The following is a 16205-nucleotide window of genomic DNA, read 5'->3' as shown; positions in this document are numbered from 1 at the left end:
GTAGAAATACACTCATAGCACCACACTAGGGAAACCCTGTATCGCGGGTGCCATGTACACATACATAGGCAACCACAAATTACACCCAACTCACGAGAGAAATAAATGTAGGTCATAGAAATATTTTTCCCGGCCTGGGAATCGAACCCGGAATTGAAACTGCGTGGCCTGGTAACCGTTCGCCCACGGGGATACTTTGACAGTCAATTAAAAGCCATGGCTAAAGCAATCGGCCGTCAGATGGCGTTGATAGTAGTTTTCACATTACACACTCACCAACTAACAAAATGCAAGCGGAGAGCGGGCAAAGTACGACAGCACATATTATTGCAGCAATCGGTTGCAGAATTCCCAGTATGGCGATCTGCCAGATTAATACTTCTAGCAAGACGAAGAATCTGAAAACAGTAGTATGTAAATTAGGAATTTTTCATAAAATAAATTAAAAAAAATTGTAATGTAAATAAACTGCACAAGGAAATTAACAGATTTTCCTAAAGACTCAAGATGAAGCAGTACGGTCTTTGAGCCTAGTCTGTAGACTTTGTGCCTGCTCAGTCGTTAAAGTGAGCGATCTGATCTAGTTCAATCGATTTACTGAATTAGTTCGGTCTTCAAGTTCTTTTAGTTCATCAACTCCTTCATCGTACATTAAACGGACGATCCTAACTAAAACTTTTATTCAAATGAACTACTTCGGACTTTTAGTACGTATTATTATTAGTTCTTTACCAAATAGTTATGCACTTGACTAAATATTTAAAAGTACAATTTTGTATGGAAACGGTACTATTTAATTAACCCTATAAATACAACTCATTGTTGAGTGTTACGTATTACGTAGTTAAACTGACAATGTTCAGTCGAGCATTTCATTCACACTGGTTCTAAAAGCAGTGAACGAACACTAATTGTCCTGTTTGCACAGTTCCTACTGAAATAAGGTGAACTTTAAGATCGCTTCGCGTCTTTAGCTCTGCAATGAAGAAAATACCTTACTTCTACTGAATTAGAAAGACCCGTGAACTATTAAAATCGTGCAAGTGGAACTAGTTCATTTCGGTCAGTGTCGGGATTTTTTCCTAACAGTTCGTAGTTCAAGAACTACTCAAGCCCACTAATCTGTCCTTGTTAGATGACGAAATAAAACTAAACGAAGTAAACATATAAAAACTATGTATACATTACATCTAAGAAACTAACCTATTAAGCTTAGAAGGGTCGGGACAGTCCAGATCGTAAATAAGTGCATTAGTAGCGTGTACAGTCAAAGTTAACAGCGGCATCCACACAGGTACAGTCGCCGCTGCGGCTAGCGACAGTCCACTACCGAGCAGAGCAACGATCGGAAACAGCAAGAGTAGACAGAGGGAGCCGAGGCCTCCCACTACGCCGTAGTTCCAGAGGCGATTGGCTTGACGGCTTAGACCTTTACCTAGGAGACCTGCAGTTCAAGTAAATGAGTTGTTCATATCTTATATTACAACACCAATGAAAGTAACTATAGTCTGTCTTTTTTGAAGATGGAGTAAAATTACAGTTTATTGTGCAAAAGTGTTGCTCGCTTAGAAGCAGCTAGGTTATTTAAAATTTTACGAAAACTGGCAACCCTGCTAATGTCATTTTACTCCAGCTTCAAAAAAGACAGACTATAACTGTTGATTATGAAACGTTGACATGAAATTATTAAGTGCATCTATGTATGTATAATGTAATAATGATGTATAATACTTAATAGTTTGACATTGATAGTTATTATTTTGTTGTTATTAATTGATTGATTATTCCTTGTGCATTTCCAATGATAGTGTTATAATTAATTTAAATTTAAGCAAAATTTTGCGTGTCTAGTCAGGTAAAATATTATAGTGTGTTCCATCTTTCGTTCACCATGTTTTAAGCAAATAAAATTTCATTTAAACAATTTTGACGATAGAGAGGTGGTAACCCGGTGCCAGAATAGTTGCTTTTCATTTACGAGAATTAAAGCTATAGTGAAACAAAACTAGAGGTTATTATGCAACTTCTGCATACTTGAATTTTTTTTTATAATATCAAGTGACGGGACGAACAAGTCGTGCGCCTGATGGTAAGCTACACGCCTACCCATAACAGTTGCAGTGTCACTCAGAGCTTTAAATCGCAAAGATCTGAGGGGCACTGCCACTGCGCCCGTCACCCTGAGACATAAGTTGACAAGTCCCATGTGCCTGTAATTTCATAAATCAATTGTACGGTGCAATACCGTACATAGTGTTAATGCAGCATTTCACGTATCCATGCGACACTTAGTTATATATAATGTGAATAGCTTCAAAAGTTTGTGGAATTACATCTATTTGCCAAATTTTAATCGGTTACCGGAAAGTGCGCGAAACCAGATTATGAAAACTTATAGAGGTGGAATATCTTCTTCAAACCGAAATGGGGCCAACTCTGAGGTATCCACTTTCCAACAAAAAAGAAGCGGTAACACACTTACAAAAAAAAACACAGTCGAATTGAGATCCTCCTCCTTTTTTTGAAGTCGTTTAAAAAATTACTGTTAATGACTTTAATATAATAATTACCAGTTAATGACTTTAATATAATAATTACCAGTTAATGACTTTAATATAATAATTACCAGTTAATGATTTTAATATAATAATTACCAGTTAATGACTTCAATATAATAATTACCAGTATCGGGTTCTGTTTCGAATCTCGTCCTCTCCTTGGAGACGTGGCGCCAGAGTTTCAGTAGCCGCGACCACATAGTCTGCGTCTCGCTGCTCCGTTTGGGGAACAGTGTTCCATTAACCTGTTACAACAGATTTAGTCATCACCGTACTGCCCTCTTCGTCACACCTAACGCATTTATATTTAGGTATCTTGTGAGATATTGGTACTTAATGTTTTTTCTTTGAAAAATGTCAAATAAGCTGATTTGATTTTAGACTTTGAAAAAATCTATATAACGATTCATGTGTGTGGTAAATATCTAATAACCGGCTTGAAATCTTAGACCTAGAATGATAGCGTGTGTTAATTCTTCTTCTTATTTTCATGAACATGGCGGGCTGTAGCAGAATATCAGCGGCGTTGTGAAACAATCCGCCATTGTGCTGAGCTACAGACCTTTTTATCTCGCACCACTATTTTATGTTATTAAACACTGTGTAGAACTTTATATCTTTATTTCTACTTATTAATGTGTGGAGATAAATAAACGATTTTATTATTATTATTTTACTTAACAATAAAAGGATTTTAATAAACGTTTTCTTGAGGTATTGTTTTTCTAAAGGGTTCATGGTCAATACTATGTCGTTCATTGTAAAAGTGAATTATGTCTTTGTAATTAAATTTTGAAATAATTAGCTTTTAGCAAATTAATGTGTAGTAATTTTAGTTCACTGAGTAAACTAGTAATGCCAATGTCCCCCCATGATGGAAAGAGGAAGGCGGATGCCCCAAGATACCTGACCCCCTAGCCGACCTTTTGGTGCTGACAGTCATCTTACGCATTCAACAGAAAAATGTTTACGTCATTATAAGAATAATATTGTCTGATGTCAATCATAATGATATAATCATTAGTAAATATATTATCTCATATCAATTTATAGTCAAGTAGTACTAATATTTAGGTCCGTAAATAGACCTAAGGATCTTTGGATATGGTGCATTCACCTGGGAGAGCTCGTAGTCGGGCACGAAAGGTTTCACGGCCAGCAATGTACGAAGTGCCAGCGGCGAGCACCACGGCACCACCACTCCCAGCACGAACATCATGTTCCAGCTCCAGCACCACGTCCTAAGGACAACGATAACGTTAAACGGGCAAAAACTGACGCCATTGACAACGTTAGTCGCCTCACATCTTTCTCACACAGCTGCCAATCGGCCCGTGCGCAACACATTTGTCCGAGTTTGCGTGAAAATCTATCCACAACTGCGTGTGAACAAGAAATTTAGTAGCAGTAGGGCTTCTTGTGAAAGAATTGGTCAGTGACAGACGCAGTGGCAGTGTCCCACAGATCTATACGAGGTCTACAGACCGAACCCGACGACACAGCGGCTTGGTCTCTGAGGCCTTATTTCTAATCTAATCATATGACATGATTTTAGAAACAAGGCCGCCGACATCATCCCGCTCGTGTTGGCGGGTTCGATCTGTTGACCTCTTATGCGATTTAAAGCTCTGAGTGGGACTGCAGGCGCACGACTTGTTCGTTCTGTCATCTGTCGTCTGTGTATCGTAACAAAAAACCTCTAATAAATGGTGTTTCGTTTTTCATGATATAAAGCGACAGGACGAACAAGTTGTGCGCCTGGTGGTGAGCGACACGCTTACCTCTAACTTATAGTGCCACTCAGAGCTTTAAATCGCAAAGACCTGAAGAGCACTGACAATGCGCCCGTCACCCTGGACAACTTCCTTATGCCTCTAATTTCACCAGCACCCTTTCCCTTCAAAAGCTAACAATTACTGCTTGGCGGCATAATATGATATAGGTAAGGTGGCAATACTTCCCGGAAACTCTTTCACAAGGAGCGTTACAGCAACTAAATGCTGTTGTGTTGCTGATGACGTCATCAGACACTATAAGGTTTGACTTATGCGAGTTCAGTTTAACAATGCAACATTAGCCAATGGAATCAAAGGAATTGACAGATAATTTGGGAGAAACGACTACAGTAAGTTGATGGCGCGTTGTAAACCAATCTGTAGTATCGACAGATCAATGTTATTGCAAAAATAAATTATATTTTACAAAAGTACGTAGTAGTGTATTGCTGAACAACCTTCGAAACGTGAAGAAGTAGCTGTTTATGTAAACAAACCTGTGCGCTAAATTGACAAGTCTCCATCCCGGCCATCTGGTGCTGGTATGCCTCACTATCTCCTTGTCGACCAAGAAGACAGGCTGCGAGGGATCAGACCTCGGAGTAACAATGGAAGTGGCCCTCGTCGACAGGACGGTCGGGATCCGTTCGGATCGACCGCGGAAGTGACGTACTACCTGCCAGTTCTGAGGCAGCCAGATGCGAGTTGACCATCGGAATTCACGAGTTGGCGTTTTTGCTGCTCGTAGCTCCTGTCAATGAACTTTTATTTTTAATAAAATGGACTTGCTCTTGACCACTACCTAGCACTGGAGCAAAAATACGATCTACGATGGAACGAGCTCGCCCAGAAGTTGCCTATTCAGTCGTACCATAAAGCAGACTTGCGCTTTGTACAAAGTTAAAGGCTGTCTAGGCGAGAAATATCGCTTAACCATATTAAGGAGGTTTGATGATTGATCAACCTGACTGATGACGAATTTATAAGTACTAATCGGACTTGGCCGTAAGGTTTCAGAAAGTCAATAACCTTTTTTAACCGATTTAAAAAAAGGGGGTTCTCAATTGTACTGTATTTTTTTGTGTGTATGTTACTCGATTACTCGGCATTTGTGAACCGATTTTGATGATACTTCTTTGTTGGAACGAAGGTCCATCAGTATTGGATCCATTTAAATTTGAAGAAAACATTAAAAAAATATATGAGGTCGGTCTTTTTCAGCGTTTTTTTTTATAATGCCAAGTGATGGGGCGAAGATGTCGTGCACCTGGTAGTCAGCGACGCGCCTATCCATAAAAGTTGCAGTGCCACTCAGAGCTTTAAATCGCAAAGATCTTTGGGTCACTACCACTGCGCCTGTCACCCTGAGACAAGTTGACAAGTCCCATGTGCCCATAATTTCACCAGCACTCATTATTGCTTGGCGGCAGAAATAGGTAAGATAGCAGTACTTCCCTAGACGAACTCTTTCACAAGTTCTACTACTGTTGTGTAGGGCGAAGAATCTTGTCTTCTTCTTATGGAACCGATGGCGTACATCGTAATACTTGTCAAAAGGACTTGCTAATGGGCGTACGGTATTCGCTGATTATTGCCCAGGTTGCGCCAGGCCTCACCCCGGACACTCCATACAACAGTCGAAAATTATTTACCTACTACTACATACAGCAAGGCGCTATCTGCACACGCGCAAATTTGTGCTTGAAATGGCAGGGTTACCCTTCACTTTCTCGCACTATTACGTTACGTGGTCAGAGCGGCAACATAGCGAAAATTCTAACGCGAATTAATTATCTATGATTCTATTCATAGAATCCTAATAATTATACATGTCTATTAGGTATTTATATTGATATACTATTATATTTTTCATTCATTCACTAACTAGAGTAATATTGAAGATTTATTTCACAAATATATTAAAAGCACTTAAAATGTTATATTTCGAACATGTACTTTTAAGTAAGGTAACCAAGGTATTTGAAATTGCTTGTCCAAGTTTAGTTAATAATTAGATATATTCACTACGTAATATAGATCGGCAATACGAATGAAAAAACTCGCGAAGTCATGGCGTCTCAGTATATTGATATAATAAATTTGTATTTTTTATAAATACGTATATTACTCTGCAGTAAATAAATGAAGGAAACGATAACTGAATGAGTCTCAGACATAAGTTTTTTTTTTTACTTACTTCGTTTCATCTTTCGGAAAATGATAATAAACAGCCGTACACAGCACAATTCACGACCATTATAAATAGTAACGATAAATGATGTTTCATATTAACGTACAAGTTTCGTAATGAATAAATGAAAACTATATTCAAATATCAAAGCCGTCTTCGCGCGAAAACAGTTCGCCGGCAGCCTTGTTGTCGTTCAGTCAATGTGACGGCAATGTACGAGGCGTGGTGCAGTATCTAAAACTAGGGAGGGGCGGAGAGTGTCCGTTCTCTTATTCTTTATTCTCTGGCCAGGAGTACAGGAAAGGATTAATAATAACGTACACACTTAACATAGGCCCACACTAGGGAAACTTTGTGGCTCAGGTGCCATGGACACACGCGTAGACAACCACAAATTACATTCAAACTCATGAGAGAAATAAATGTAGGCCATTCAAATATTTCTCCCGGCCCGGGAATCGAACCTGGAACCTGTTACCTGAACCATGGTAACCGTTCGGCCACGGAGACAGTTAAATGGTAGGAAATTAGGAATGGTAATTTGTGCGGGGAGGCTCCTTTCGTGCACCCCGTTAATCTCATTACATTTTTTATTTTGACTGAGACTGTATTATTATTGTGATTTTTTGTGAAACTTTCACTAGTTTTTATCATGATTGCACCGTAATATTGCTCTAACCAACTGAGCTACGGGTCAATTAACGAGTAGTCGAAATTCAGATCTTTCTTGTACTGCATTTAATGTTTTGTCGGCATTCTACGCAACCAGCACCTGACTGAGACTTTTTTTTTGCTCCATTCCAGGAAGCATTAATTGTGGAGTGAAGAACCTAGTGAACTTACCTTCATAAGTAAAGGTTCCCGATCCCTCAAAAAGGCGAGATCTCGCAGAAGGAAATACCGATGTTGGTTCAGCTTGTGCATTTGCATGGCAGAGGCGGCGTCTTCAATGGGTGCCCAGCGGAGTTCGCTCTTCAACTTCTGAGCGGCGATGGCCAGTTTCTCCTTGCGCCAGGCGTGGGCGCGGGACAGAATTGGGTGTTTCGCGCATATGCGGGCCTCTGCTGTGGCCAGGCCTGCTTCCAGCTTGCGACAGACGCCTTCTTCCGCTCTGGAATTTATTTTAAGTGCATCATTTCTCATGTCTCATAAAACCATCATTCACAGACTAATGTTCACTACCTAATTTTCGAGGCAATTTTTATTATTCAAATATTGAAATACATTCTCGTGTAATTATTAAATAATATTGCACGATAAAAAATCAAATAGTTAAATAATAAACATTGCCACGGAAATTAGGTAGCGAACACTAGTCCGAGAATGACCGAAAATTGATCTCACAAAATGACGACCTCAGTGGCGTAACGATTTACAGTGTGGACGTTAGATGTGGAAGTCTCTTTCTTCTATATTTATGTAAAAGCGCTGGTTTTGAATCAAGCCGAATTGAAGGAATTTTTCTTAGTGTTCGACCTTTGAATTAATAATTATACATATATTATTAATAATCAATTTCATAAAAAATATATATATTGGACTAAATTGAACGTAAGAGCCTATGCACACTGCGCCGACGACGCGCAGATGATGCGGTTGACACGATTCAAACGTGATGCAGTTCGCAGCGAGTAAACCTCTACGCACACGTTCATAAATTCAGTGGCGACGTAAACGTCGTAAATTTGTGAACATCTACACGAACTACAGCGCGTATGTATGTGTATACAATTTTAGTTTTCTTTGTTAATTTCAGTTTTTATTAGCTTTTTAAATGAAGCAACGAAAAAATATGCAAGCACGCATACTGTGTCTTTTTAAACGTATGCAGAAATAGATTTAAGGGACACCACTTAGCAACTGAGTATGTTATTACTATTAGTTTTTGGGTGTTTATTTGCAAACATTGACTAGAAGAATGTGTGAAAAGGATAAAATCACAGGAAAAGTTGTCTTCAACATGAAATTCTAAGTATCAACTCCAGTGGAGTATATAAGCTTCTTGCTTGCAACGCGATACAGACAGAGCTTCTCGCGCGCGAGTGTATCGCGTTTTACGTCTTTTCGACCGTAAACATAAAATACGCCTTGTGTATAGGCTCTAAACTGCCTCTGTGGCCGAACGGTTACCATGCCGGACTGCCACGCAGAGGTCCCAGGTTCGATTCCTGGGCCGGGAGAAATGTTTTTATGGCCTACATTTATTTCTCTAGTGAGTTTGGGTGTAATTTGTGGTTGTCTATGAATGCGTTCAAGGCACTCGCGATACAGGATTTCCCTAGTGCGGGGATATGTTGAGTGTGTGCGTTATTAAAAAAAAAATTCCTAAAAAACATTACGCAACGCTCAAAACAAAAGAAAAGGACGCGCATAGAAGGTGTATGCGCACGTATTGATGCGAGATACACAATAGCCGATTCGATTTATAGATTCTATGGTGTAAATCTCTATGGATAAATATTCCGTTTTACGCATCAAGTAGTTGGCGTAATTTATTTTTATCTTTATCATTTCAGTTTCCATCTACTTTATATACTGTAATTTTAACTTAATACTACGATTGAAACAAATATTGTTTGGTTTTGGTCTGTTGTAACAAATTTACTATTTGTTTTTGGAACCTTATTAAGAGTAATTAAAAATAGTGTAATTGGTGTAATTTGTGGTTGTCTATGTGTGTGTCCATGGCACCCGCGACACAGGGTTTCCCTAGTGCGGGGACACGAGTGTGCGTCTGTTATTACTATGTACCTGTTGACGATGGCGGCGGCGCGCAGCTGCTGCGCGAGCAGCGCCGGCACGTCGGGCCCCAGCGCGCGCAGCGGCTCGCTGGCCAGCACGGCGGCGCACACGCGCGACACGTACTCGCGCATCGCCGCGCCGCGGACCTCCTGCACGGAACGGGCCTTCAGCCACTCTCGTGGGTCTCGCACCCACCCACCAACCCCAACGGCCACAAGCAACATTTTTGGGAAACTGTTTCATTTGAAAACAAGAGCATACATAGCGACTCACGGCTACTGTTTTCCGAAAAATTTCAAATAGTGGACAATTTATCCGGAAAAAATCTCGAAAAATTGGAATAACTAGAAAAATATTATTTCGAAGGCTCATATTATGTTCTACGTTTAAATGTCTTTTTAAGTTTTGTTTAGCGTGAATTATAAAATAAATTCGTGTAGCTCATAACAGCGAAAAAAAAACTTTTTTTAATGGCTCCATCGTTTTGGTTCAATTTTTGACAGGTGTCAACGTCAGATGTGGAAGATGAAATTATTTTTCTGAAAAATTAGATTAATTTCAAAATGGAAATTTTCCATTATCCAACGCTACCCACGTCTACGCGACACGGAGGGAAAGTACTTTAAATATTGTAATTAAGATGTTTGGCTTTATCCTCTGTGTTCCATAAACGACACGCCCTGTATATTAATTTTTAACCGACTTCAAAAAAGGAGGAGGTTCTCAATTCGACTGTATGTTCTTTTTTTTTTGTATGTATGTTACGCGATAACTCCGGTATTTGTGAACCGATTTTCATGATTCTTTTTTTGTTGGAAAGGGGGTATTTCCATAGTGGTCCCATTTTATTTTGAAGAAAATCAACCACCTCAAAGGGTGGCTGTTCACGCATGAAGATTCATTTTTATAAATAGCGCCTGACTTTAATTTAGGAGCAATTACTTTTAGCAATTATTTAGTTGATTTTGCTATTTCTCCAATTCAAGGCGTATTTCCCTCGATATACTTTGAGTAGTGTCGTAGTGAGAACCTATTTTTATTATCTCCAGTATCAAGTCCTGTATAGTGGCGAACTAGAGGATATTTCAATGAAACTTAGCAAATAGATGTAATTCCACGTACTTTTGAGGTCGGTTTTTTTAGTACTCTGTACTGACATTATAATTGTACTTTTTTTCTAAAATTTCATTTGTCGGTTTCCCAAATTCTTTTTAACATTTGGTCACTTTATAATTCAGGGTGCGATTTAAACTGCGGTGCGGCGTAAACTTAAAAAAAATGCCAATAGGCCAAATTTGAAAATGGTTGCTTTACAATAAGGAGCTCTGCGGTCCGAATTTTTGTGACAGCATACACCTATGCATTTTTATTTCTTATTTACGTACGTTTGTGAATCTTTAGTTGCAATACCACTCACGAACGGTGAAAAAAACACCGTCGAAATCGTATGGCGGGCTATAGTGTAACCCTTATTAGAAAAAAAAAAAATCATTGAAAGTAAATATGAAACATGGACAAATGTTGTTGTATATGATGTTAGTAATATAGTCCTGCCAGGTTGTTAGTATTGAAAAAATAACCTTGTATTTATAACTATTTTGTTTTGAAAATGAAAAACTATTTTTATAAATCGGATGTATGTGTAGAGCAATCACAAAAGCCTAGGAACTCGATATTTCGTTTTGAATTTCCTGTTTTCATTTATAATCATTCCGTGATTTCAGAGGGAGGGATGATCCGCTCCATATATATTACTTCGTTTAGTTAAATATATTCTATCTATTCCAATCTCTCCTAATTGGATATGAATTCTTGTTGTCCGAAACAAACGTATAATGCAATCTCAAGAATCAACACTTTGTAGTGTTTTCAGAGCAATTTCAATTTATTTATTAACATTGTTACAAGAAAATGTCACATTTGACAAGTCAAAATATTATAAAAATGATTGAAAATACCTAATTCCTACAATTTCATTAATAAAATTTATTCAAACAAATTATTAAAAAATAATATAAAAACAATGTAATTGTCATTTAAAACGCTAGAATAATATAAAACAAAATGCATTAACATACCAATAATATAACAAAATTCAGTCTTGTGTTCATAAATGTCGAAGGTAAATATATTGTAAAAATCCTTCAAATAATTATAAAAATTGCCCTTCATACAGAGAGAATTCTAGGAATTCCTTAATTTTGTAAATTTCGTGCAACTGAGTGGATTGTGAGGGTGAGAAGGTACCTCTTCGATGTCCTTGAGAGGCATTTTCTGGCTGGCGAGCAGCGCGGCGCGCCGCTCTCGGAAGTGCAGGAACCAGCCGCGCGACTCGCGTTCCAGTATGGCTTGTAGGTGCGACGCGGCCTTGCGCAGGATGTCGCGCCGGTACAGACGGAGATCCACCTGTAGTATGCAATAATCTGTTACCGCTTTTCGAACGTTATTCAATTGATTGTAATATTCAGTTTATTGTACATTACGATGTTTTACTACCATTTGATTATTATTTTTTAATTACTGCAGCAGTTTGTTATAATTATTAACACAAAGATGTAACACTAAAAAAACCTGGCTGAGTGAAGAAAAAAGTTGTTAGAAACCAAAAACAAATAGCTGTAACAAGCACATAGAATAATTCAGAAAAATAAAAAAAAAGAGTGTCAGGTGCGGTATAGTGAAAGCACTGGTTCGAATGCAACCGGATCGAAAGAATTTTTCTCAGTGTTCGTGCAGTGCCCCTCAGATCTTCGTGATTTAAAGCTCTGTGTCTTGTCTTGTCACCAGGTGCACGATTTTATTTTATTTATTTTTATTTTTTATTTTATTCAATGAACAAAGTTTCAACAGCATTCTTATACTTATTTGACAAATGTGTTTAAGCAGTACAAAAGCCAATTACAGAAACTCACTATGTATACAAAACATGTGATATTATTATTACAACATTGGGTAGAAAAATAAATTTAAATTGGTACAATAAGAACTGAGTTCACAATTAACTGTAAATTACTGATATCAATTGTCGTGTATAGGTCTGTGTAAGTATATGTGTGTGTATGTGTGTATGTGTGATGGAGCGTGAGTGTCTAGTTCGCCTCCCCCTATTTCCTCAGAGAATGTGCTAGGCAGGTAAAACTAACAATGAAAGAAACTGCTCGCATCGTTAGTGCTTGCAACTCGGCTTACATGGCGCACGAAATCGACGCAAATAAAACTGTTTAAGAAAAAAGTTAAATTAAAATTTAGATTTGTTCGCTACTTAGAATTATAAAAAAATTTAGAATATTTACGCTACATATTATACGAGTATGTATGTAGAATATTTTCCGATACCTCGACTGCATGAAGTTGATAACGATTTCACGCATTAAGTGCATGCAGTTGAAACCGACTTAATGCAGCTGAGATCGACTGCATGCAGTTGACGCGTGAAGTCGTTGTTAACTTCATGCAGTCGTGTTCTCGACTGCTCGTAGTTGATTACGACTTCGCGCATTAACTGCAAACATGCAGTCAATCTTTTACCAACCTAACCGAAGAGTGAGACATAGTGAATCACTCATTTTTTTAAAATTTGATTTCATTCGGAACGGTAACTCTATGAAGTACTTATACAGGAGAGCATCAGACATTTTGATATATTAATTAATAACGCTAGCGTAATTAGGAAACAACTGAATTTGTCGACGCCAAGTTTTATTTTATATATAACATCAAGTGACGAAGTGAGTAAGCTACACGTCTGTCCATGACAGTTACAGTGCCACTCAGAGCTTTAAATTGCAAAGATCTGAGAGGCACTGCCACTTCGTCCGTTGCCCTGAGACATAAGTTGACAAGTCCCATGGGCCTGTAATTTCACCAGCACCTTTACCCTTCAAAACCGGAACACAGTAATAATAACATTATTTCTTAGTATCAGTAGAGCTTCTTTTGAAGTGCCACATTACCTATTTTTGCCGCCAAGCAGTAATGTGAGCATTACTGCGTTCCGGGTTTGGTGAAATGACAAGCACATGGGACTTGTCAATTTATGTCACTCCCGGAAACCGTGGCTATAGTAAAATAACATTCTTCGCTTAAATTTTACTATAATAGGCGGGTCGGATCTTTGTATCTGGTTTTAAACGACTTTTTAGCCGTAGCGCTATCTATTGGAAATCTGTTAAAGTATTTAGTAAAAGTTTTTCAAATTTATTGTGGGCACGTAAGAAACAAATGGCAATTAAGTAGTTTCAGATAGAGAAGATCTGATTTTATTAGTAACTTTTTTCAATATCCCTAGGTTGTAATGTACTAAGCTCTACAGTGTTGCCCATATTCATAAAACCAGAACAAAAACTACTATTGGTTTAGTAGATTTTTTACTACTATTTAACTAAATGACTTAAGTCTCGATATTGAAGTCTCGAAAATGGCAAAAGAGTTTTCCGAAGTTTTCAATGCCGTGTGTCCTGGGATGAAAGCCCTAATTGGCATGCCGGGACCCTTTTTTAAGCCCCCGACAAATATAACAAAAAAAAAATACGTCACACCCCTCTTAATCTACTTTAGGTGATTAGTCTTTTTGACATAATCTCAATTCTGCCGTCCACCAACTAAAATGCGGCTAAACGACAAATAGTTAAATATCCCTTTTAAATAGCAAAAAATAGAGCACAAAATTCTGTTTCAAAAACAGTTAAAATTAGTTAACGCGTTCGACTTATCGGAACTTACCATAACGATGCATAACTGAAATATCTTTAAACAATTTCAATATTCCAAAACCGGGTAATGGTTTTTTATGATATCTCAAAAAATTATTTTGTCAATTAGCCCCGATTTAGTTAGCCGATGGCAGAATTGCACTGTACAGAGATAACGTCTCTTATCTTTTTTAGAAATATTATTTTCACAACTAATAAGTAATAATAATAATAACGCACACACTCAACATAGGGAAACCCTGCGTCACAGGTGCCATGGACACACACATAGACAACCACAAATTACACCCAAACTCACGAGAGAAATAAACGTAGGCCATACAAATATTTCTCCTGGCCCGGGAATCGAACCGGGGACCTTTGCGTGGCAGTCAATGTTACCAGTTCGGCCACGGAGGCAGTGAAACCACTAACAATTAATTGTAATTTTAATATTGCAGCGAGCAGTTCAAGCGTCTGTTACGGTATAAATGGCATATTGAAGGTTGTTCGCGTCTATACTTGTTATAGGTATACCTGCGTCCTTTGCGGTGTGGTGTAAACACAAGGTACTGGAGGCGCGTTGCGCGGGGCTTCGGTCTTCTCGGCTGCCGCCCGCCGCATAGCGCGGCTCACCCACGCCGCAAGAGCCACGATATCTTCGCGGTGTTCCGGCTAGGGATTCACATGAGGGTACGTAAAAGGTTTGTTAAATACGAGAGACTTAGAAAAAACCTCATAACAAAACAGAAAACTTATAACAAAATAAAAACCTTATAACAAAGTAAAAACCTTAAAGCAAAATAAAAACCTTATAACAAAATAAAAAACTTTATAAGTAAACAGAAATCTTATAAGAAACAGAAACCTTACAAAAAAGCAAAAAAACTTTGTAAAACTACTTTTTGTTTAAAGTTTACGTAAGTAAGTTAGGAATATCTGCACAGAATACGCCTGGATAGGTATTTCTACCAATTTCTATACTATATAACATCACACCTTTGTCCAGATGAAAGGGTAAGGACAGCTAGTGAGAGTGCAAGGTCTTATGCAGATTTGATTACCTCTGTGGCCCAGTGGTTGCATCTATAGGCGGTAGATGTGGATGACCCAGTTTCGATTCTCGAGAGGACCAACTTAGATAAACGAACTTTTATAAATTTGTTCTGTTCTGGGTTCTACGGGTAGCGACGTGAAGATATTTTTGTTGCTCTGATACTCATCAGTACGGGGAATTTCCTAGTTTTAAACCTGGTGATTGTTGTAATTTGGCACAATAGTATTATTATTATTATTAACTCTATCAAAAACAAACATAACAAATATATTCGTTAATAATAATATATTCTAGATTATATAGAGATAACCAGATTATAAATAAAATGGCGGTTAATGACAATAAAACGGATACCATACCTTACAAATAAGTTCAGCAACTAAATAACGCGATCGTTCTTCTCTGATTTTCTTTTCCAGATCTCTAGCTTCTAGGGACGGCATTCCGACGGCGAGGTCTACGAGTCTGAATAAATTATTTAATAATTAATTAAATAAAGTTCCGAACTATAGACTTCATGCAGCCGAGATCGACTGCATGTGGATAATGCACTTTCTATGTATGTTACTATATTATACTGTAGTCCTATATTTCCGTTATATATCATATTTCCAGTGGCAGTAGAGCTCCTAGTGAAAGAGTTCGTCCAGGGAAGTTCTGCCACCGTACCTATTTCTGCCGCCAAGCAGTAACGTGAACATTACTGCGTTCCGGTTTTGAAGAGTATAGGGTGTTGATGAAATCACAGGCACATGGGACTCGTCAACTTATGTCTCAGGGTGACGGGCGCAGTGGGAGTGCCCTTCAGACCTTTGCGATTTAAAGTTCTGAGTGGCACTGCAACTGTTATGGACAGGCATGTCGCTTTCCATCAGGCGCACGACTTGTTCGTTCTGTTCTTGGTATCATAAAACAAAACTATATGTTATATATTTTATCTACACACATATCATAATCTCTCATAATGCTCTCATAACGTGTTCAAAAACCGCAAATTACGACCAGATTAAAGATAAACTGTTTTGTTAGAATAAATTTCTTATCTGTGAAAATGTTATTATTGCTTCTTATAATCGAATTCGATGTTACATTAAAATTTCGAACATCTCTGAAAAACAAAACAATTGGATTCAACCTCAATTCTAATATCAGTCGAGATGTAGTTTTATTCGAAATGAAATGTCAATAGCA

General features: G+C 38.1%; 1 protein-coding gene across 1 annotated transcript in view; it reads right to left on the bottom strand.

The window, feature by feature from the left end:
• The window catches only part of LOC113239994, a 48046-nt gene that overhangs the window by 17798 nt on the left and 14043 nt on the right, over positions 1 to 16205 (bottom strand). The window contains exons 4-13 of the mRNA XM_026477186.1: positions 15374 to 15479; positions 14495 to 14632; positions 11514 to 11672; positions 9276 to 9415; positions 7368 to 7635; positions 4831 to 5084; positions 3676 to 3799; positions 2683 to 2803; positions 1204 to 1444; positions 285 to 398 (exon numbers count right to left, since the gene is read on the bottom strand). Coding sequence (XP_026332971.1) covers positions 285 to 398; positions 1204 to 1444; positions 2683 to 2803; positions 3676 to 3799; positions 4831 to 5084; positions 7368 to 7635; positions 9276 to 9415; positions 11514 to 11672; positions 14495 to 14632; positions 15374 to 15479 — 1665 coding nt within the window. The remainder of the gene's footprint in view (positions 1 to 284; positions 399 to 1203; positions 1445 to 2682; positions 2804 to 3675; positions 3800 to 4830; positions 5085 to 7367; positions 7636 to 9275; positions 9416 to 11513; positions 11673 to 14494; positions 14633 to 15373; positions 15480 to 16205) is intronic.

Source organism: Hyposmocoma kahamanoa, unplaced genomic scaffold (assembly GCF_003589595.1).
Source record: "Hyposmocoma kahamanoa isolate Upper Pololo Valley unplaced genomic scaffold, ASM358959v1 119, whole genome shotgun sequence".
Classification (NCBI taxonomy): domain Eukaryota; kingdom Metazoa; phylum Arthropoda; class Insecta; order Lepidoptera; family Cosmopterigidae; genus Hyposmocoma; species Hyposmocoma kahamanoa.
This window is presented reverse-complemented; position numbering and strand designations above follow the sequence as displayed.